Source organism: Stenella coeruleoalba (assembly GCF_951394435.1).
Source record: "Stenella coeruleoalba genome assembly, chromosome: 19".
In the NCBI taxonomy this organism is placed as follows: Eukaryota; Metazoa; Chordata; class Mammalia; order Artiodactyla; family Delphinidae; genus Stenella; species Stenella coeruleoalba.
The window spans coordinates 58,697,821-58,721,063 of NC_137165.1; the positions used below are offsets into that span (position 1 = coordinate 58,697,821).

At 42.1% G+C, this 23,243-nt stretch overlaps 2 protein-coding genes across 5 annotated transcripts in view; one reads left to right on the plus strand and one right to left on the minus strand.

The window, feature by feature from the left end:
• ABCA5 (ATP binding cassette subfamily A member 5) overlaps positions 1-23,243 on the plus strand; it is a 266,045-nt gene that overhangs the window by 44,780 nt on the left and 198,022 nt on the right. The gene's annotated exons all lie outside the window — the stretch shown is intronic.
• The window catches only part of MAP2K6 (mitogen-activated protein kinase kinase 6), a 131,562-nt gene that overhangs the window by 23,410 nt on the left and 84,909 nt on the right, over positions 1-23,243 (minus strand). For 2 of the 3 annotated variants that reach the window (XM_079906177.1, XM_079906176.1), the window contains exons 2-9: positions 18,346-18,412; positions 7,973-8,021; positions 7,281-7,394; positions 5,814-5,933; positions 4,889-5,005; positions 4,164-4,215; positions 1,322-1,449; positions 97-174 (exon numbers count right to left, since the gene is read on the minus strand). In XM_079906177.1, the coding sequence (XP_079762303.1) occupies positions 97-174; positions 1,322-1,449; positions 4,164-4,215; positions 4,889-5,005; positions 5,814-5,933; positions 7,281-7,394; positions 7,973-8,021; positions 18,346-18,412 (725 nt within the window). Of the gene's footprint in view, positions 1-91; positions 175-1,321; positions 1,450-4,163; positions 4,216-4,888; positions 5,006-5,813; positions 5,934-7,280; positions 7,395-7,972; positions 8,022-18,345; positions 18,413-23,243 lie in introns of all 3 variants that reach the window. The other variant, XM_079906178.1, reaches the window with a different exon arrangement.

The following is a 23,243-nucleotide window of genomic DNA, read 5'->3' on the forward strand; positions in this document are numbered from 1 at the left end:
CCGGCGTCTCGGGCACCTGCCTCTTGTTCTCCAGGTTCACCCCATTCCAACTTCATGCCCCGAACACCCTGGTCCACGATGATTATCATACACTACCATGGTGATGCCCAGACTCCAAATGTCGGACTTCACGCTGTATCCCTTCTGGTTGAGCTCTGGGTTTATTCTCTCGGGCTGGAAAGGAGACAGAAAAAGACAGCTGAGACGACATTCCTGGCTCCATAAAGGCTCAGGGCTGAGAGTGTCACCAGCTGCCCAGTGAGTTGCTGTGAGCTGTTAACATACCTCCCAGGCCAAGAGGCTCACTAACTACAATAAATAACAACGTCTCCATAGGATTTTCCTCATTCTCCACACGTCTTTTCTTGGAGACAGTAATGGATCAAAGTCCCCTCTCAATTCAAAAGCAGTTTCAATTCTGCCTTATGAAGAACATGGTATACATTACAAAATTACTTTGTCAGCCTAGAAGTTGCCTTGTTTAAAAGACCAACGGTCCAGAACTCAGTAAAAAGAGTCAACAAGAGTTGCTGGGCTACTGTCTGGTGTTAATAGACCTCAACAACTTTTAGCTAAACATGGACAGAAAGCTTTTCAATTCTAAGAGCAGGTTCATTTCCAAGTAGAATATTTACAGTAGAAGTCCCTTAAGTTAAAGGGAGTCTCTGCTAACGACAATGAACCTTCATAGCTATGAGGTTCCTTCAGGACTCACTTAACTGACTTGTTTGGGGAATTTAAATTCTTACTTCTGTTCTGTTCTCAACAAACAAGGCAGCATTCCCTTGTAACACAGTGTGGAAAATTGTGTGGGCTCTGTGTATTACCCACCTGCTTTTTCAAAGAGTATACCTCTTTGCCTGATATTTTTAAAGAGTGATTTGTAGAAACATAGGCAACGTAATTCATTGCATAGCTTTAAATTTTATTTTATTTTTCCAGTTTTATTGAGATATAGTTGACTTATAACATTGTGTAAGCTTTTTTGTTTTGTTGTGTTTTTTTGGCCACACCGAACAGCATGTGGGATCTTAGTTCCCCAACCAGGGATCAAACCCACACCCCATGCATTGGAAGTGTGGAGTCTTAACCACTGGACTGCCGGGGAGGTCCCCTTTACCTGATTATTTTTAAAAAGAATACCTATGAAGGAAGGGATTCAGTATTTCAGACAGGAAATATTAAGAAAAAAGAAGATGCAGAATATTTCTTGCATCTTAGGCACATCTCTGTTTTCCCTCCCTGGCCGTCCCTTTCCTATTTTCTGGCATGGTTTGAAGGCAGTTACATTCTCGATGCTAACCCCAGCTGCTGTACTTACGGCCATGTACGGTTTGCATCCTGCATCGATAGTTTTAGCGACGGAGTCAACAAGGTAGCCACTGATTCCAAAATCGCACATCTTCACCTGGCCCAGGGTGTTGATGAGCACATTGGAAGGCTTGACATCTGAAAGCAAGAACAGTCAGGAGCCCAGGGTGGTAGTAGCATCCCTCTACCAGCAGGGGCCCTGGAACCTCCCTTCCTCCTTCCCCTTCACTTTCTTCTCAAGACCCAATGCAGAAGTAACCGCCACCCCTGTGATACAACATTGTAAATCAACTCTACTCCAACATAAAATAAAAATTATTTTAAAGTAAGTAAAACATCAAAGCTGAGAAAAGGGGGAAAAAATCAACTTGATTTTCTTTTTCTTAATCATTTTTAAATGTTTTATTTCAATTTACAAAAGTAGAATTTACTAAGTTGATTTGGATTATGGAAAGCTTGGAAGAAAGAGAAAGGACATTCTTACATACGTGGCAGGTAGACCATAAAATGATTTCAGCAGTATTTAGAATGAGTAGTCACAAAAATGTTTTTCATTAGTTCATTCAGTCTAATGTCATTAATTCTTGTTCTGCTGGATCTTGGGTTAGTAGTCTGCTTTCTATTTCAGCAGTCCCCAACCCTTTTGGCACCAGGGACCGGTTTCGTGGAAGACAATTTTTCCACGGGGGGGGGGATGGCGGTGGGCGGGGATGGTTCAGGCCGTATGCGAGCGATGGGGAGCGGTGGGGAGCCGTGGGGAGCCGTGGGGAGCGACTGGGAGCGGCAGATTAAGCTTCACTCGCTCGCCCGCCGCTCACCTCCTGCTGTGCGGCCCAGTTCCTAACGCGCCGCAGACCGGTACCAGTCCAAAGCCCAGGGGTTGGGGACCCCTGTTCTATTCCACGTTGTGTCCTTGTCGGATTGGGAATCCATCAATGGAAAAAACTGTTTCCTCTATCTAATTTCTCATCTTCGTTGCCCTCATACATGCAGTAAGAACTTAAAAATTGATGATTGAATTAAACGCCTAGCCCCATGGGCCAATCATCTCTGTTATGTTAGATGAATAAGTTCTAGATAGAGATCGGCCGTTACAACATTGCCCCTCTAATGAACAATTCTATATTGTGCCCCTTAGAATTTGTTATGAGGGTAGAGCTCATGCTAAGTGTTCTTGTGACAGTAAAATAGTGTTTTACAAGCCCGGTTCATGATGATCTGTTGCGCATTTAGTGGAATGAAAAGGCAGACTGTGACGTAACGATACACCAGATGCGAGCAAAGCCGCCAGTTTTGATGGATGCTTCTGCCGGAAGTGTGTCAGAGGCCACAAGGTGTTAACTCATCATAAACCCAGATATTCCAGACCAGGAGGCAGGTCACAGAGTATACATGTGGATAAAGAAGTTTCATTCTACAGTTCTTAAATGAATCCTTCAGTCTCGAGAGAGATAACGCACTCCCCAAATAGATGAACCATTGTTATGTCTCGATAATGGAATTAGAAATTACAGTTAACTTTTTCCCTAGTGACACTTTTCCCAAAGGGCATGTACTCAAAAGAAGAAAGTTATTCTAAAAACTTTAAAGGCTATCCTTTATAATTTTTCCCTTAAACAACAGATATACAAATTTCATTTTATTATTTTTTATACTTTATAAACATTCTCTACTATGAGTGAAACATTTTATAATTTTGGAATAAGCCTTTAAAATTCAGTTTGCCATTTGTGGATAATCCACGTTCTTCTTCCTATCTGAATTCCTTCCCACTTTCTTCTTTTCCTCTTCCTCCCTATTTTCCCCGTTTTTAATCATAACAATGAATAATAATAATAACAGTCATAATAGGAATACTGTTTGAAGCATCTTACATTACTTTCAGGCTCAGAGAGTGTAAGAATTATCAAATCACAATACCCTATTAGCGATCAATACTTTCCATAAATTTTTTCAGAGACCTGATTAAACATATCTCTTCCAAGAAGCTTTCCTTGACTATGGTCACCCAGTACTCATCATCTTCTTGCTTTGTATTCTACCTCTACTAGTTCCATATGTGGTACATTCATATTTTTAATGTGGTTTTTTCCCCAGGTGTTTGTTATAGATTTGTCTTATTTCCCTATCAAGAATCCCTTTGTAGAATTTGAATAAGAATATATTTTTTTCTCAGATACCTGTCAGGGCATCTATTATAGTGCCGTATAAACATAGTGCTGTGTAAACATAGTGCTGTGTAGATGTTGGACAGTGATTGCAAAAGGTATACGGATGGAGGCATGGAAGAAAGATGGAAGAAAGAATGGGTGGATGGATGGATGGATGGATGAAAAGATAACAGGAAGGGACAAAAGGAAGGAGGGAGAAGAGGAAGAGCCATATCTTCCAATTTTTTCATCTTATCCTGACTCCTGCTGTCTGAAAGGGCTGTGCTTTATACCACTTTCATGTGCACAAGAATCACCTGGGAATCTTGTTAAAATGCAGATTCCGATTCAGTTGGTCTTGGGACCCATGATTCTGCTTTTCTAACAAGCTCTCGGGTGATGGCCAATACTAGGTGAATTTTTATCCTATTCTCTAAAGTTCTCAATGGGTAATACCACAGCTCTGCTCGGTAACAGGCATTTTATATTCAAGTTTTAATATAAAGCCCACATCTTCTGATGCCCTCAGACAAGTTAAAGAACTTGTATATGATTTTGCTATCCAGTCCCAAAGGAAAACCCCTCCATTCTCTTGCCTGACTCAATTCCATCCACTGCGGAATAAAAAAGAAAAGATAAAACTCAGGTAAAAGAAATAAAATTGATAAAAGGAACAGCCAAGGCAGCTCCATGGATACTTACCTCGATGAATGACAGAGAGCTTACTGTGCAAATGTTCTAATGCTTTTACAATCTGCAAGAGAAACACAAGGTGGGTTTATTCCCCCCCATCACTGGAAAGGAACTGAATGTTAAGCATATCCAGGTTTATCATCCCTGGCTTAAGGTCACAAGGAGAAGTATCTTCTCAGATAGTGGTGTTCCTATCCAGGAAAATACACAGGAAGTCATACAAATTGGATTCCGCACACCAGAGAGGACTATACGCCATAGCAGAGAGGATGCCTCACTCATACATTTTGATTTTCATTTGGCCTCCAGCATTTTTTCTCTCCACCCTCCTGGGCCTCAGGAACCATGAAGGGAGCGGCCCTTCATTTCATTTTCTCCTGCTTCCTCCTCTGCCTATTGATCCTAAGAAAACATTTAAAACTCTACAAATGAAAATCAAAATCAACTAGTATCAGGACAGAGACACCAGGAACGTGGTCATAACAGATGAATGTACTGCTTAGAGGCACTTTAACTGAGAGTTTACCCAACCAAGTCGTGAGTAGACTCTTTTACATAATGCCCAGAAAGAAGAGCGTTGATTGATCCATCCACAGATGCACTCAAGCATTCAGCAGACACGTACGGGATGGGAGCTATGGTCCAGGTAGTGTTTCCCCACACTGGGGGTACAGGGACACATAAGGCCCAGACTTCTCACATGCTCCTTGAAGTAGGGTTCCTGATGTACTCACAGAAACTGCTATTTTCCCTAAGATGTCCTCTGGAATTGTTTGGCCTTTATCGATGACTTGTTTGTAGAATTTATCTAGGGACGTGTCCATGAGCTCCATGCAGATCCAGACATCGCCCTAGAGGCCGGTCGGTTCAGAGGTGGTTAGAGAGGATGGAAAAGGGAAAAAAGGAGGAAACAGTTAACACCTGTCAGGAAGAACGGACCGTTTCTTGCTTGAGTTTTGGAGGAAATGTACTAATCCCTTCAAGCTCTCAAAGGGATTTATAAACAGGCAAGATTACCTCCAAAGAACAAACTAGCAGACAGCCAAGCCGACTTGCAGGTGATCACCCACTCCTTAATGCAAACTAGGATCTACACACTAATAGCCACAAGCAATAGAACTCAGAAGTCTAAGCCTTTACTGTCACTGCCCTCCAGGAGTTAAGTCCGGATACCTACTCCGTGTCTGACCTCCCAGGCTGACCGCTGGCGGTAGTTTATCAAAAGGCTGGTTTTAAGAGGGAGATGAAGCATCGTAACCCACATCATCGTGAAGTGAAAAAGAGAGGCAGAGCAAAGAGGTAAGCGTAAGCCCACATGGTACACAAGGCTACCTGAAGTATAGCAAGAGGCCAAAAGACCAGAGGATTTCAGCTTTTAAGGAATCAGTCTACAGACTCTTGATAGAGACAGTTCTGGCAAAATAGACAAACCAAAACAGAAAGGAGAAAGGGGGCCTCAGCCATTTAAAAGGGCTAAACGCATTTGAAAATATCGTGGTTTCAAGCCAACTTTGCACCAACATTTCACGAGCATGAAACTCTACAGAAGACACGTCAAACAAGAAAGAGCACTGTGACTGTGTACGGCATTTATGTGATCAAGGAAACTTCTTGTTAAGCTATCGCTCTCCTTGGAGTTTGAAGGGAAGGATCACCTACCTCACGGAAGAGTGCGCCATAAAAGGTGACCGTAAAAGGACAGTCCACGGTCCTCATGGAAATATCCAAATCCATCAGTAACCTTTTCTGCTCCTGGCTATTTACTGTGGCCCGGATCCGCTGAATGGGAATGCATGAAAAATGTATGGTTACTGCTCCGAGGATGAGTCTGGTAATAAGGCAGAGGGACCTTGAAGCGTCCCATCCTGAGAATAGTACTAAAATCCACAGCACAACTTCCAGAAACAGCCCTTCAGGTATCTACCCTGAGGATTAGCTGTTTGTAACGAATGAAAAGGAAGGAAGACTGTTATTCATTTGATTTCCCGAATAATCCCCAGTAAGGAGCAAACTGATAATATATTTTGGAGAGTGTGCAAATGTTTGGGAATGCATTTCCAAGTTATAAAAACAGTCTGATTTATTATGTGGCTTTAGTGCAAAGAGGTCAGAGTATTAATTGATTTCGGGCTGATTTGGGGTCCTATAAAAAAAAAGCCAAAAGCCCCTCTTTGTGAACAAGTAAGAATATTTGGACAGCAACTGTAAGAGAATTGATTCAGGAAAGGAGAGAGGAGGAATCAAACCGAAATGGAGAAACTGTTCATTCCTACCCCAGGGCTTCTGAGAGAAGAGACACTTGTCACACCAGCAAATGTAGCCTTATAGAAACACGATTATGTCATTAAATGACAAGATGATATAATATCATGAGGCTTTCACATTTTTTGCCTATGTAGCAAAGAGCCTGCAGAAGAAGAAACTGAAAAATCTACAAGGTAAGGGAAAGATATCTCCATTCTCCAAAAAAAGAGGCATCCCAGTCATCTGACCACCCACATTCCTAACAGTTCATCTAGAATTAATACGTTGGTCATTCTCCAAGGTCCTTCCAACATCTACTCAAGAAATTTGCAATGATTCTAAATTTCTTTTTATAGCTCGAAAGCTATGCAAATTTGCTCAAGATGATTTTACCCTCCTTTTTCCCACAAACGGAGACAATTTCCTCCCCCAGTTCGGGTTTCCTGATTTTCAGGGACAATTCTTTAAAAGCAACAGAATAAGGGTTAAAAAGACACTTGCGAGACACAAAACCCAAATGCCATATGTGAGCTCTTGTTTGGATTCTGATTTGAAAAACCAGCAGGAGAAAAAACAGCAACAACTATTAGATGACGTTGAAGGGCTATTATTGATTCTTTGACGTGTGATGATGATGCGGTGGTTGCACAAAAAATTAAAAGGAGGTGTCGGATTTATCAGCTAAAAAAACCTAGTTGATGCAACTCATGCCAAGGAAGCATATTTCACATATTTGGAGGGGAATATTGTTCCCTATGAATAAGCTTTTCTGTTTCACCCCACGGAGGATTGTTTTGCTTATATGAAGAGAGCTGGTTTGTGCTTGAGATGGACAAACACATAAATCAGGGATGGAAAACGTTTGGGGAAGGGGAACTCTACCTTCACCGCCATGATCTGCCCGCTGGGCACATGCCGCATCTTCTCCACCACCCCGTACGCCCCCCGGCCCAGCTCCACTATAGGCTCCAGGTCATCCGCCTTCACCTCAAAGTTCTGCAGGAGAGAAAAGCAAGAATACAATAGGAAAAAGGGAAATAAACTGGACACAGGCTACCTTGTCCTCTCTCTAGTTTCTCCCAGCGTTCTAGGGGCTCTTTCTAGTCCAGAACTTTCTGGTCTAGAAGCTTTTCCAAGCAGCTACTGAAAGCAAGAAGTGCATGGGAGATGGGTAGACCCTACTGCACCTGCTCGTCACGGGCAGTACAGACATCCAGCTCCGACTGAGCCTCCACATCGCTCGGTGAAGGCGAACTCTGCACCGGGGTTCTTTAGCCCTGCCCCTCGTTTGTTGGCTGATGGCAGCTAGATCTAGGCCTGGACTTCGACGAATCTACCCCAAAGAGCACCATCTACTCGCTTCAAATACCTTCCCTCAGGACCACAACAGCCCGATTTCAGTTCGACATTCAAAACAGCAAGAGCTCCACAGACCACTTCCGTTTACAGTCAGACTTTATTGACCCACCGCCCCTGACAGCATGTTACAGGAAATACAGTTTTTTCATTGGCCAGTTGGAAAGCATCCATGTAAAATGGTCACGATATTAACTGGCAGACATGATTTTTCTCACCTGATTTCCAATAGAAATGCAAGCTTTGGAGTCTAAATCTCGAGGTGGCCTAAGAAAGAGAAGGGGAGGAAAAAAAACATGAGACATTTAGCCAAATACGACCTTCCCAAATCAGATGCGACTGGAGAGATCTTTCCTTAGGAATAAGGTGAAAGCTCATGGGTAAAATAAAGCAGCATAAAGGGGTTGATAGTGTGGGATTTGGAATAAAATACATTTGCATTTAAATCACTTAATCTCTGAACTTCCATTTCTTTTTAAAACTTATTTTAATTTATTTATTTTTGGCTGCGTTGGGTCTTTGTTGCTCTGTGTGGGCTTTCTCTAGTTGAGGTGAGCGGGAACGACTCTCCCTCGCGGTGCACGGGCTTCTCATTACGGTGGCTCCTCTTGTTGCAGAGCGTGGGCTCTAGGCACGTGGGCTCAGTAGTTGTGGCTCGCAGGCTCTAGAGCGCGTGGGCTTCAGTAGTTGTGGCTTGCGGGCTCAGCAGTTGTGGCTCGCGGGCTCTAGAGCACAGGCTCAGTAGTTGTGCTCGGGCTTAGTTGCTCCGCGGCATGTGGGATCTTCCTGGACCAGGGCTCGAACCCATGTCCCCTGCACTGGCAGGCGGATTCTTAACCACCGTGCCACCAGGGAAGCCCCCGTTTCTTCTTTAATACAAAGATATTAGTACACTACCTCGTGGAGTAGGAGTGGGTATTAAATGAGATATTCTAAGTAACATGCTTAGCAGAATCCCTGGCATACAGTAAATATTCAATAACTATGAGTCATATATATATAGTGATGTGGATAATTACACTACTCTAGTAAGCCCCTGTATAAGTAATTATATTCTTACAAGGAAGTAAAAGTACCAGACTCTTCTTTCATCCGAGAGCATCCATGTACCCAGTTATCCCACCACTTTTTCCACAACTGTTTTAACAAAAAGAAACAATAATATGGTTCTTTTAACTCACAGAATTCATAGGTCACAGGAATTCCAAATCTATCTAACCCTGCCTTTAAGATGGAACAAAGGTCCAGACAGGTAAAGTGACTTGCCCAAGGTCACGACTAACCCAGGCCTCCTGATTTTCAGGTCAGAATCCTTTCTGTTCTACCAGGCTGGCATACCCAGTGGTGATAGTTCTTCTATACATAGTGTACTCACTACCCAGGGGTCATCTCAGCAGCTGAGGTTCGCTGCTTTTATGTCTCCATTAGAGAAAACAGAGTCTTCTCATGTGTACTTATTTCCCCTACTTCACTGCTACCTTGACTGATAACAGTCCATGTACGAGAAAGAGATTTGGCTTTGGCTGTGCATAACATACAACAAACAAAACACACATAACAAACTTGTTAATACGATCAAACGAATAAAGCGATAGGAGGCTAAAGACAAAAAGAATCCCACTGTTGCCTGAACAAAGGGCGACCAAAAAGGGTGGAAATGCAGGTGTCCCCAAGGGGACGTTCCAGGTCAGAATTATACAGAAAAATACAAGGGACGAAGAGAGGAAGAGAGAAAAAAATCCTTGGCCAATGACAATTTTCCCCATCCCTAATATATTATAATTCTACCCCTCCTGCTGAAAGTGACTAAATAAAACAATAAGTAAAATGTAGGAACATAAGCACAGATACACACGTGAATCTAAGGTTTTCATGGCAAGCCTTCCCTCACCTTAAAAATCTCTTTGAAACATATAGAAAACGTAAAATAAAGTTTTTCTATAGTAACTTAAAACCAGGACTGAGAGGGAGGGATAAAGAGGAAAACACACACACACGCGCGCGCACACACACACACACACACGGCAGTGATGTTTTCATATATCTTGTGTTTCTGAGCAGGGGATTTTTCTTCAGAAACACTTTCCGAGGAATAAATTTCTGAAAACCTGATTTCTCACTCTTAAAACCTCCAAAGCTCTTTTTCTTTAGTTGTCACAATTTGTAGTAATTGCAATGGAACTTTGATATAAAGACAAATATTATTTGAAACATGTGACTAATCTAAACAGTAAAAAATCCTTTGCAATTGTTCGGACCCTTCCTTTTAAAAAGAATGAAGTAACAGAAAAGGTCACTAGTTATTTGGGGCTACGTCCACGTGCTTGCCGTCCAGCGCGAGTGCTGGGTGAGACCTCCTCCAGGTCTGACATTCCAGTATTCATACCAGGGCTCTGCAAATTACAGTCCATGACCCAGCTGTGGGTGAATTCTACACATTTAAAGGGTTGGAAAAAACAAACGACAAAGCATCTTCGGCAGAGGCCATGGTGGCCTGGGTAGCCCCAAATATCTACTATCTGGTCTTTTGCACAAAAAGTTTGCTGACTCCAGCTTTATTCTAACATTGCATGACAACTTTACCTCACAGGAGGGTTTCACGCCATTTTCCAGAAAGAGAAAAATGAAACCCAGAAAAATTCAGTGATATGCTGAACAGACAGTCCTCAACAGAGCTGAAAATAAAACTCATGTCCCCCAAGTCTCGGCCTTGACCTAAGGAGAAGGGGGTAGAGGCTGAAAACTGGGCTAAGTGCTTTACCCGCTTCTCCTATCATTAAAACACACACACACACACACACACACACACATATACACACACACACACACACACACACCCCTACCTAAAAGTGTCATTGTTCCCATATTCCAGATCAAAACCTGTTTGGTGTCACCTTGAGCTAACTTGCTCCCAAGCGGTGAAGCTATGATTCAATCCAAGTCTGACTGAATCAGAGAAAACTTCCCCCACACCCAGGCCTCCTCTAATGAAAATGACCACCCACCCGCCATGAGGCCTACAGGCTCAGCGAGTCTGCCAAAAGCATCAAATGATGGACTGAAATGGACAGCTTGTATTGGGTTAGTTGACACTGTATCCTGTCCAGGGCTGGGCATATCCATTTGCCTGGGGCACCAAGTCTGTGCAGGAGGTTTAAACTGTGTGTGGACATTCTCTGTTGCTTATTCACTATTTCAGTGTTCTGGGGAAAGAACCAAACTTATTATGAAACTCCTAACCCTGGAAGGCCAAAGGTATTCCAAAGGTCACCTGCTATTACTTTTTTATATAAACAACCAGCTCCGGTTTATTAAAATATTTATTTATAATTCTACATGAGTAATGAGGTTACTGGTTACTATTATAATTATTATTCACCTGTAATAATGTTTATTAATAACAATGTGTACTTATTACCTAATGATAATATTTATTAAGCATCTACGTGGGCCAGAGACCATGTGAGACCCTTTACATCAAATATCTTCTTTAATTTTCACAACTCTTAGAGGTGTTGGCTCTATTTTAATGTGAAGAATTGACATTGAAACAGACTAAATAATTTAAGAGATATCATCAAGGAGATGGTGACACTGGAACACAGAGCGACACCACGAAGTCTTCTCAGCTGCAGAAGTAAAAGATCCCGCCTCTGATGGATAGCCACGGGCTATCTGGCTGTAGTCACGAGCAGTGTAACGTGTGGCTAAGAGCGCATGCCTGAGGTCAGAGAACCCTCAGTTCGTATGCCACCTCTTCCACTTATTAAGTGAAATAATAATGATAATAACAACACCACTTAGAGCGACATTCATTGAGAAATTGCATTTGAAAATGCACTAAACTTGACCCTGGATATGGACTGTGACATCTGATCCCCATAGCAACTCCATCAGTGTTTGTTCCCGTTTTTCACAAGGGGGAACTAAGGCTTAGAAGGGTTAGGTAACTCGCCTAAGATATCCAGCTGGGGAAGTTCAGATATCAGATGGGAAGCCAGGCATTCCAGCATCAGAACCTGGGCTCCTGGAGCTCAACTGCTTTGAGCAGGGCCCCTGACCCTTGTATAGGTCTGTCTTCTCACTTATGAAGTGAGAGGAATAACAACTGCCTCTGAGTTTCTTGTGAGGATTAAGTGAAAGAATACTGACTAGCATGGAATCGATTTAGAATCAGTTGCTGCCAATCAAGTGAGGGAACAGCCCAGAAACCTGAGTCAAAGACACATTGGCATCAGTGACTCAAAGAAAAAACTCAAGTGAAGAGACCACACACGCGGCCCTAAAAAGAATGGGGCTCTGTCCCGGTCTATTTATTTGTGTGTAGTTCAGCAGAAGGCGGCAGGGTCTATATAAATGGCAAGAGTTACCAAGCCAACCTCACAAAATTGCCAAGAAAAACTCAAAATGAGGAAGCTTCTTCTTTAGGAGTACATATTTCAACCTCAGTATTAAAATAATAATAACAACAACAACAGCAATAATCCTGTCCATGAGCTAACGTGGGACAGTCTACAGCCATGAAGGGACCTTGGCTTTACAGGATGAAATGGAAAAGTACATTCAAGGCTTATTCTACCACATGAGGGAAAGACAACAAAGAAACTACTTTTACCTTTGCATAGGTTTTTATTCACTTCTTTATACCAAGCAAGGATTTATGGTGGTTTTCAAAAATTCATTAAAAAAACCCAGAAAATTAATATAAATTAGAAGGTGAAGACTAGCAAATTTTAAAGGGAAGGAATAAAAGACAGCTGGAAAGTGGATATGAAAATATATCCCGAAGGAAATGATAAAGAGCAGAAAAATATCAATACACCATTCAAATGGCTACAACAAAAAATAGTGGCGTCACCAAATCTTGGACAGGTTGTAGAGAAACTGAATCACTTATACATTGCCAGTGAAAATGCAAAATAATATAGCCACTCTGGAAAACAGTTGGGCAATCTCTTAAAAACTAAACACGCACTGCCACCGGCAATTCCACTAATGGGTATTTTCCTCCCAGAGAACTAAATGTTTATGTTCACACAAAAACCTGTACATGATTGTTCATAGACTTACTTACAACAGCCAAAAACTAGAATCAGCCGAGATGTCTTCAATAGGTGAGTGGTTAAGCTCTGCTGTCTGCACGCACACTTACAAATGTACACGCATAACTCAGCAAGATATACTACTCAGCGATTAAAAGGAGCAAAGTATGTATACAGCATGGATCAATCTTCGGGAAATTATGCTGGAGTGGCGAAAGCCAATCCCAAAAGGTTACACACTATAATCCCACTTATATAATAATATTTTTTAATGAGAAAAATTAATAGGCAACAGATTAGTGGTTGCCAGGAGTGAGAAACAGTATTGGGAGAGGTGAGGAGGGAAGGCAGTCATGATTATAAAAGGGCAACATTAGGGATCCTATTGGTTTCAGAACCAGTTTCTTGACTGTAGTGGTGAATGCATGAACCTACACAGGTGACAAAAATGGTACAGAAATTTAACATCACACGTACTAGTGAATATAAGTAAAACTGGAAAACCTGAATAAGATGGGTACATTGTATCACTGTCAATATCAATTGAGCTTATAATACTATAGTTTCACAAAATGTTACCATTGGGCAGAGAATATAAAGTTTCTCTATATTGTTTCTTACAACTGGATGTGACTGTACAATTATCTCAATAACGTTGTCAATTTGAAAAGTCAAAGAAAAAAATCAGAAATCAATAAAATTGAAAGGAGGAAAATAAAGAAAACAAAGTTGGCTCTTTTAAAAATTCAGTAAAAATTGATAAACCTCTAGCAAGACCAACACAGATAAAAAGAAAGAAGACGCAAATTATCAATATCAGCAAAAAAAGAGGGGGATATCTCAGTATATCCTGCAGTCATTAAAAGAATAATCAGGAAATACTATGAGCAACTTTACTTTCATAAATTCAACAACTTAGAAGAAATTCCTTGAAAACTGCAAACTGCCAAAACTTAGCCACAATGAAATAGATTATCTGAGTTGCCCTATAACTATTAAAAAAAATGAATTGGTAATTTAAAAGCTCCAAAAAAAGGAATATATAAGCCCACTTTTTTTCCCTGGGGGAATTTTTTTTTTTTTTTTTTTTTTTTGCGGTACGCGGGCCTCTCACTGCTGCGGCCTCTCCCGTTGAAGAGCACAGGCTCCGACCGGGGCATGAACCCGCGGCCCCTGCATCAGCAGGCAGACTCTCAACCATTGCGCCACCAGGGAAGTCCCGAATCATTATTTTGTACACCTGAAACTAATATTATATGTCAGTTATAGCTCAAAAACATTTTTTTAAGAATTACCGCTTATCTTATACAATGTCTACCAGAAAACAGAAGGTACTCTTACCAACTCATTTTATAGGGTCAGTATTACCTTAAATACCAAAACCAGAACATAATAGCTCAGACACACACACACACACACACGTTACAGGTCAACATCTCTCATGAATTTAAGACACAAAAATCTTCACATTTTAGGAGATTAAATCCAACAATGTATAAAAAAAGTAGTATATCCCAAACACGTGGGATTTTTGGGGGGTATGCAAGGCTAGTTTGATATTTTAAAAATCCGTCAGTGTAATCCATATCAAAGGGACAAAGAAGAAAACTCCAAGATGACATCAATTGATGCACAAAAAAAACACTCAACAAAATTCAACACACATTCATGATAAAAATGTTGAGTACACTTCGACCAGAGAGGAATTTTTTCAACCTCATAAACATCTATGAGGACTTAACATCATGCTTAATGGTGAAAGATTGAATGCTTTCCCTCTAAGATGGGAGACAAAGCAAGGTAGCCTGCTCTCACCAATCTTATTTAACATAGTACTAAATATCCTTGCCACTAAAATAAGGTAAGAAAATAAAGGTTAAAAAAAAAAAACAGGAAAGGAAGAAATAAAACTGTCTTTTTTGCAGAAGGTATGGCTATCTACACAGAAAACTCTAAGTAATCTACTAAAAAAGCTCCTGGAACTAATAATTGAGTTTTAGTAAGGTCACAGGGTATGCAGTCAACTCAAAAACCAATTGCATTTCTAAATACTGACAATAAACAAATGCAAATCAAAAGTGGAATACAATTTTTATTGCTTCAAAAAAAGGAAACACTTAGGTATAAATCCTCACAAAGCCTGATGGAGAGAATCTGTGTGATGAAAACTATAAAATACTGTTGGACGAAATCAAAGAAAATCTAAATGCTTGGAGAAATTTACCACATTCATGGACTGGAAGACTGAGTGCAGTAAAGATGTCAATGCTCGCTCAACTGATCTATAGGTTAAACGCAATTCCTACCAAAAATCCCAGCAAGTTTATTTGTAGACATAGACAAGCTTATTCTAAAACTAACATGAAAAGAGGAAAGCCCTAGAGTAACCAAAATAGTTTTGAAAAAGAAAAAGTGCAAGGAATCACTTTTCCCAATGTGAAGGCTTACTATGTAGCCGCAGGAATCAAGACAGTATGACAGACTGGCAGAGCAACAGACTCAGAGACCAGTGGAGCAGAATGGAGAACCCAGAAACAGATCCACACAAATATGCCCAATTAATATCTGACGAAGGCGCAAAAGCAATTCAGTGGAGGAAGGATAGCCTTTTCAGCAGATGGCGCTGGAGCAACCAGAAATCCATTGGCAAAAAAAAATAAAGCCCAACCTAAACCTCACATCTTGTACAAAAATTAAACTCGAAATGTAACATAGCCTTAAATCTAAAATGTAAAACTAAAACACTTCTAGAAAAAACATAGGAGAAAATCTGTAGGACCCAGGACTAGGCAAAGGGTTCTTAAACTTGTCACCAAAAACATAACACATAAGAGGAAAAACTGATAGATTGGACTTCATCAAAATAGAAAGACGAGGGCTTCCCTGGTGGCACAGTGGTTAAGAATCGGCCTGCCAATGCAGGGGACACAGGTTCGAGCCCTGGTTCGGGAAGATCCCACGTGCCGTGGAGCAACTAGGCCTGTGCACCGCAACTACTGAGCCTGCGCTCTAGAGCCCGTGAGCCACAACTACTGAGCCCGTGTGACACAGCTACTGAGACCGCGCGCCTAGAGCCCGTGCTCCACAACAAGAGAAGCCACCGCAATGAGAAGCCCGCGCACCGCAACGAAGAGTAGCCCCCGCTCGACGCAACTAGAGAAAGCCCGCGTGCAGCAACGAAGACCCAGAGCAGCCAAAAATAAATAAATAAATAATTTTTTTAAAAAAATAGAAAGACGAAAAGACCCATTACAGACTGGGAGACAATGTTCTTGAATCACATACCTGACAAACTCTGTGCATCTAGGATATATGAAGAACTCTCAAAACTCAACATAAAAAAAAAAAAATCTGATTACATAATAGGCAGAGAAGTGCACAGACATTTCACCAAAGAAGATATAGGGATGGGAAATAAATGCCAAAAGTATTGAACAGCCATTAGAGAAATGAAAATTAAAACTGCAGTGATATCTCACATCTACCAGAATGGCTAAAATGAAAAGCAGTGATGACGCTGACAGGGATGCAGAGAAAGTGGGTCATTCATACATTTTTGGTAAGAATGTACATGGGTAAAATCACCCTGGAAAATACTTGGCAGTTCTTTCAAAACTAAAACTGGACTTACCGTATGACCCAGTAATTACACTACTGGACATATATCCCAGAGAAACAGAGGCTTGTTTCTATGCAAGAACTTACACAGGAATGTTCACAGCAGATGTATTCATGACACCTCAACTGGAAACTACTTGTACCTCCTTCAAAGGCTAAGGGGTTTAACAAACAGTGGTATATCCATACCATGGAATGGCAGTCAGCAACAACAGAGAATAAACTATGGATACGTGCGATAACTTGAATGAACCTCAAGGAAGTGATGCTGGATGAAAAAGGCCAGTCTCAGAACGGAGACGCATGATTCCATGTGCACCACAATCAAGAAGTAATGAAATGGAAAAGGAGAACAGATCAGTGGTGGCCAGGGATTAGGGACGGCAGGGGTGGGGGCAGAGGTGGGGAGTAAAAGGAGAGGGTCTTGTAGTGCCGTACACTCGGGTATCTTGATTGCGGTAGTCGTTATGCAAGGCTGCACGTGTGACACAACTGCACAGAGCGACACACACACACACACACACGAGGGCTTGTATTGCTGGTGAAATGTGAACACGTTCTGCGGTTTGCACCAACACCGCTTTCTTGGTTTTGATGTGATACTAGGTTTGTGTAAGATGTTAACATTGTGGGGGACACGGATGGGGGAAGGGTACAGGGGACTTTGTACATTTCTCTGCCACCTCCTGTGAATCTACAATTACTTCAAAATAAAGTTTTAAAAGTGTACCCCCGAAGTCCCATATAGGGAAGCCACATGTTTGAGCCTAAGCTCACGAGAAGAAACCAATCAGAGAGGAAAAGTTATTAATTACATAGTTCATAGGTCCAAGGGAAGAAAAATAACCAGAGGGACCGAAAAAAAGAAAAAAAAAGAAAAAAAGAAAGAAACCCCAGTCTTGGTAGTAGATATGGAAAGAATTCCTCCTGCAGATCCTCATGGAAGGAGCGCTCTCACTTGAATTTGGCTCCACAGTCCAGGGCGCTGAAGAACAGCCCTCCCCTCTGCTCCGTCCCTAGAGGTTCTTCAGTGGAAAGTGTGTTTACATGGTTGCATAAGATGCAATGACCAAAGTCTTACAGAACATGATCATTTTTATTAGCACATTCCAACACCAGGGGTGCACTGTGTGATAGGGAATGATCATGGTTAAGGTCGGAAACCTCTACAAAGGGAGGTGCTTTTTTATAGAGGAGCAGAAGCCTGAAACATTTAAGTTTCCTCTCATTGTACTTGCTGTGCTTTTATGGTACCTCTGCTGTAATTGTTTTTCTTGGAATTTCCATTCCTCCCATGCAGATGCTTTGATAGGTGGTCATACCCCCAGCTAGGCAGGAAATACCCTCCCCACCCAACAGAGAGACAAAGAGACGAGGTGGAGGCTCCAGGAGAGGGTGCCCTGCTTCACCAGGACCCGAGCTCCCTTAGGGATTTGGGCCAAAGGCTCAGCTAACAAAGGAGTGGTCCTTCGTCTCATGCTTGCCTTCTGTTTATATGAGCAGTATTTAGGTGGCAGGATGCTGAGTTCTCACCAAATACCATCTTTCTACCTCAAACCAAATTTTATAGTAGTGGCTCTCTCAGGGGTTTGCTTGTTTGCTCAGATCTATATAGAAAAGGCAGAAAGTCCATGTCCAGTGACCTTTTTGGATTTACATAGGACCCCATCTGCTGAACGCATTTGTAGAATTTTTAACCAACTAGCAATGAGTTCAAAGCTACCCATTCCATATCGACTGACCGACTATGATTTTTTTTTTTCGGGTCTCAGAACAGTAAGTACTTGGCTTCCTCCTTTAAAGGGCTCTCCTTTCTAACAACTATCTCCATAGTTAAGGTATTGCTCACCAGTCCAAAAATGAACTCCCATTCCCTGGAAATCTGTAAAGTGCAAGCATTTGGATTAAGGCGATGATCCTGCCAGACTTACGTGGAACTGGTCTGAGGTTGTTCAAATGCTTCTTTTGGGATTTTAAGGCCAGGGTTTCTCTTCTTGCCTGTTGGGAAAGATGGAAGAATAAAGTTAAGGTCTGAATCACAGCATGAGAGCAGGGACAGAGACTGCAGCAGAGAAAAAGGACAGAACTGGGAACGCAGGTCTCATTTCCACATTCAGAACTCCACTTCCCACCAGGACGGCCGTGAATGACACGCACCAGTCACCAGGCTGAGCAGAGCCTCCCAAGTGCAGACTGAGATCACGGATGCGGTTTTTCACCAGTGCAGGGTGCAGTGTCAGTATAAGGCTGCCAATCCTCTTTACCCAGGAAGACCTGCCCTTTTTTCCCTGCTGGGAGTTTGGCATTCCAACTTCTTCTTCATTTTCTTGTACACAACAATGGTAATGGTAGACGGTGTTAGTTACAGGATTTTTTCCTTTATAATGTCAGTCAGATGTACCCACACTTCTCTTAGTATACCAGAGTTTTCTAAATTGATCTTTGATTAGCTGACAGAGTTAACCATGGAGGTAGAATAAAACATACTTTCCCACTGTTCTCCCCTTCCTCTTCTCAACCACCTGCCGTAAGTTAAAACACCTAAGCGAAGGGTAGGGTAATACTTATTTACTTTTTCCCCATTCCAAAAAGGATTATGATAAGAGATGGGCCCATGCAAGGAGGCTGTCACTTCTTTGGGGGCAAGATGGGAACATAATGTGTTTGTTCATCATCCCCGGGCTGAAACCACAAGAGAGCTTCGCTCAAATACTTTTGTTGATGGTTTAAAAGAACAGACTGAAAAATGACGGCTCAGGAAGTGATAAGAGAATCCAGTCTTGTAAAGGCTCGGGATTTTCCTCATCTAAGGACATCCTGTATCTCTTCATGCTTAGCAGGAAACGCCAGAGCAGAGCTGGATACAACACCCGTGGGCTTACATTCTTTCTCACCTCTTCTCCACGTTGCAGGGAGCACTACAGAGCTGACACACACCCTGCTTAAGGCTCTGAGTAGAGATCTGCAGCTGCATAGAAACTGCAGAAGTCATATTCTGTAGCCTCTTGCAGGAAAATGACATCCAAAGACTTCAGTGACTGCTCACCACCAGAGAGCCAGCAATGACCCAGTCAGAATCAGAATCCAGGCCTCCAAACACTCAGGTGGGAACTCTTTCCTCTGTGCCACAATGGATGAAGTTTAGAGGTGACCAGAGAGAATGAGGTAGGGGAGTACGGCGTTATGAGTTTTTAAAAACCAGATTACAGGGGCTTCCCTGGTGGCGCAGTGGTTGAGAGTCCGCCTGCCGATGCAGGGGACACGGGTTCATGCCCCAGTCCGGGAAGATCCCACTATGCCGCGCAGCGGCTGGGCCCGTGAGCCATGGCCGCTGGGCCTGCACGTCCGGAGCCTGTGCTCCGCAACGGGAGAGGCCACAGCAGTGAGAGGCCCGCGTACCGCAAAAAACAAAACAAAACAAAAAAAACAGATTACATCCAGTTCCTTCACTCACCAAGAGACCTCCAGGGTCACTTTTCATCTGACTCTTGATATCCTCAACTATAAAACGGTGTAGTAACATCAATGCCTACCATATCGGACTGATGTGAGAACCATGGGATAACACACATGAAAGAGCAATGAAATTATAATCATTTTAAAAAAACAAGCTGCACAGTCTCATAAAAGAAAATGAGTCATTTAAGAAACTCAGGAACAGGGACTTCCCTGGTAGTCCAGTGGGTAAAGCTCCGCGCTCCCAATGCAGGGGGCCCGGGTTCGAGCCCTGGTCGGGGAACTAGATCCCGCATGCATGGCACAACGAAGATCCCACGTGCCGCAACTAAGACCCAGCACAGCCCAAATAAATAAATAAACATTTAGAAACTCAGGAACAGAATTGGTATATTATCATAGTCCAGTGTAATGTATAATTGTGATCTTTCTCTCTATGCCTTCAAAATCCAGAAATCTAGATCAATTCTGCCAAGTTGCACAAAGCCAGGAAGCAACATGCTTGGCAGTAACCAACACAGAGAAAGCCTTTCAGACCCACCTTCACTGAGTGACGTTAAGTCAGAAAGAGAAAAACAAATACTGTATATTAATGCATATATGTGGAATCTAGAAAAATGGTACAGATGAACCAGTTTGCAGGGCAGAGATAGAGACACATGTAGAGAACAAACATATGGACACCAAGGGGGGAAAGTGGTGGATGGGTGGGATGAATTGGGAGATAGGGATTGACATGGATACACTGATGTGTATAAAATAGATAACTAATAAGAACCTGCTGTATAAAAAAATAAAATTCAAAAAGAAAAAGAACCACCTTCATCGTAACAGGTCTTCTCAGTTCTCTCCTCATTTGGACTTACCTATGCGTTTTACAAAAATTCAAAACTCACCATTTCCCTTCCTATTCCTGGAGCTCAGATGGCCATTGAGCACATGTCACTGAGTTAGTTATTGACAATACACAGAGCTGTACTATGCTGGATCTGATTGTGAGAATCCAAGTAGATAAATGGCCTAATTCCAACAATTCCCATCCATGGGCCTCAGGCAATACATAGGGAAGGCTATTTTAAATGAGATACTCTAAGGAAGAATGAACGAGTTTGACTTGTCTAAACATCATGCAGATTCTAACACAGGTGACAGAGAATTCAGGTAATCCGGACAAATACAACCCTGTAGTTCTCCCAGATAAAACGAAGCAAAATGAAACTAAAATATATTTTTCCTGCAAAAAAGCCTCCCCAGATGCCATTTACGCAAGCCGCAAGCAAACGTTACTCTTAAGTTCCTGCATCTCTCTTCTTCATTTCTAACTCAGCTCTTATAAGATGGATGTCAAGAGAAATACCTATTTATGGAGGAAAACACCTTTGAAAAACTTTAATATAGCAGTGAATTATTACACCATAGGAATTATTCGTAGTTCATTAATAGCAATCGACTATTAAGCTATAACTAACAAATCATCAAAACATCTATACGAAGAAATAGCAAAAGAAAGAGAGAAAACTTTTGGCACAGAGACTAAAGAAAGAAATGACCCAAAGAACAATAAAGTCTTCTAGGTGTGGGAAAAGAAGACCCCTGGTTCTCCTCTGACAAAAAAAAAAAAAAAAACAAGAAACAGAGTTCCAGCAGACACAAAACCTAGTTGAATCACCATTAGAAAACACCCTGCCTTCATTTTTTAACAGTAAATAAAACAAAAATCACAAAGGCACGCACCAACATTCCATAATTCACTTACTTGACCATCACTGGAAGAACAGCCCCGTAAAAGACCAGCAGAGGTACCTCTAATAAGGGTTTCAGGGCTGCTGCGAGAGCGAGCAGAAGAAAACCCCAGAGAAGGCTGCTTTACTCGGAAGACGGCGCTTCAGCGGAGCAAAACGGAGCTGCACAGACTCCACCCCTCCTGCAGTGCCGATCACCCCAAACCTCTGCAAGTTTATCGTTCCCAGGGAAACTCCCACTTCAGGAAGGGAGAGTCGAAGTGGGTCTGTTTGAACACCAAGGTGTGACATTAAGCATTAACCAGACTTGGAGGAGTAAATCTATAAAGTAATTCTGGATAGCACAGCGTTCTCCAGCTTTTCTGTAAATGCCTCTTTCATTTCTTAAAGAAAGGAAAACAATATGTGATCAGTTTCCAGCTGTGTTTATTTCAAAGCAATCTGTTCCCCTTGGCAAGGCTGCCAACACCTGACTGTTAACATTTAACACTGTGTTAAAAAAAAATTAAGGAGAGGCAGCAAAGTGAATAATAAAACTAAGTGGCCAACTATGATAAGTGGCCTTTTTGCTTGACATTCAAAAGCAAAAATGAAAAATACGTCAGAAAATAGGCTCTATGTTATGTCACATGCTAGTAACAAGCCTTCTCAGAAGGAGAGAATTCTGTATACGTCTGCAGATCTCAACCAGCTGTGCCCTCTTATTGGCACAATCTGCAAAGGGTAAAAACCTCCTTGGCCTGATGGAGCATATGTGGTACCATATTACATCAGCCTGTGTCACACCCATGCCTGTTTTCTCCAAAAATATTGTAGTCCCACTGCACGCATGTATTGGCAAAATTCATCTTAAACCAAAGCCTTTCCCCAATGGCACTGGGGAAAAAAAGAAAAAAAACCTTGCCAGCAGTTAGAAAATATTTACCAAGCCACAGAAATGTTCACCAGCTCTGACCGTACCGAAAATGATGGGGTACACAAGACATCTTGCTGGGCACCGCTCAGAGAAGCTAAGCACAAAGGGCTTCTCTCATGTGCCTTATTACATAAAACAGAAGATCGCGCTCCAGCGCCAACCCAAACAGCAAGAGAAACCAGAGGGGTGGAATCCGGAGGCTCTCCTGACACCTAAATGTTTGTCAGCCTGGCCAAGGGTCCGGGAACATGATTATGAGGGTTTACGATTATTGACACAGCTTTACAAAGGGATGACTTTGCTCCCGGCTCCAAATTTATTTTAAAAATCTGTTTCCCAACGTGAATGGGATTTCCAGCCAAGTAACTGGCAACCTGAAGACCCTGGCTGCCCTTGCCTTCATACTTGTATCTAGGCTTCAGTTCCATGGGTAGCTGGCACTAAAGGTGGCAGAGAAGTGTCATTAAATGTTATTAAGTCACAATGGTCAGATGTAAGGCAGCTCACAGAGCAGGGCAGAGTGAAGAGAGAACAGAGAGAGAGCTGGCTTAACAACAGTGACCCGGAAGTGGACACAGAAAATTCCCCCAAACCACTGGATCTCACCCACCACTGAGACTTCCACCAGGATGCCAGATTTCTTTGGAATTACATAAAATTTAGAGAAGGAAAGCTGCAAAGTTCATTTGAAAACGTGCAGTCATTTTTATTTCAA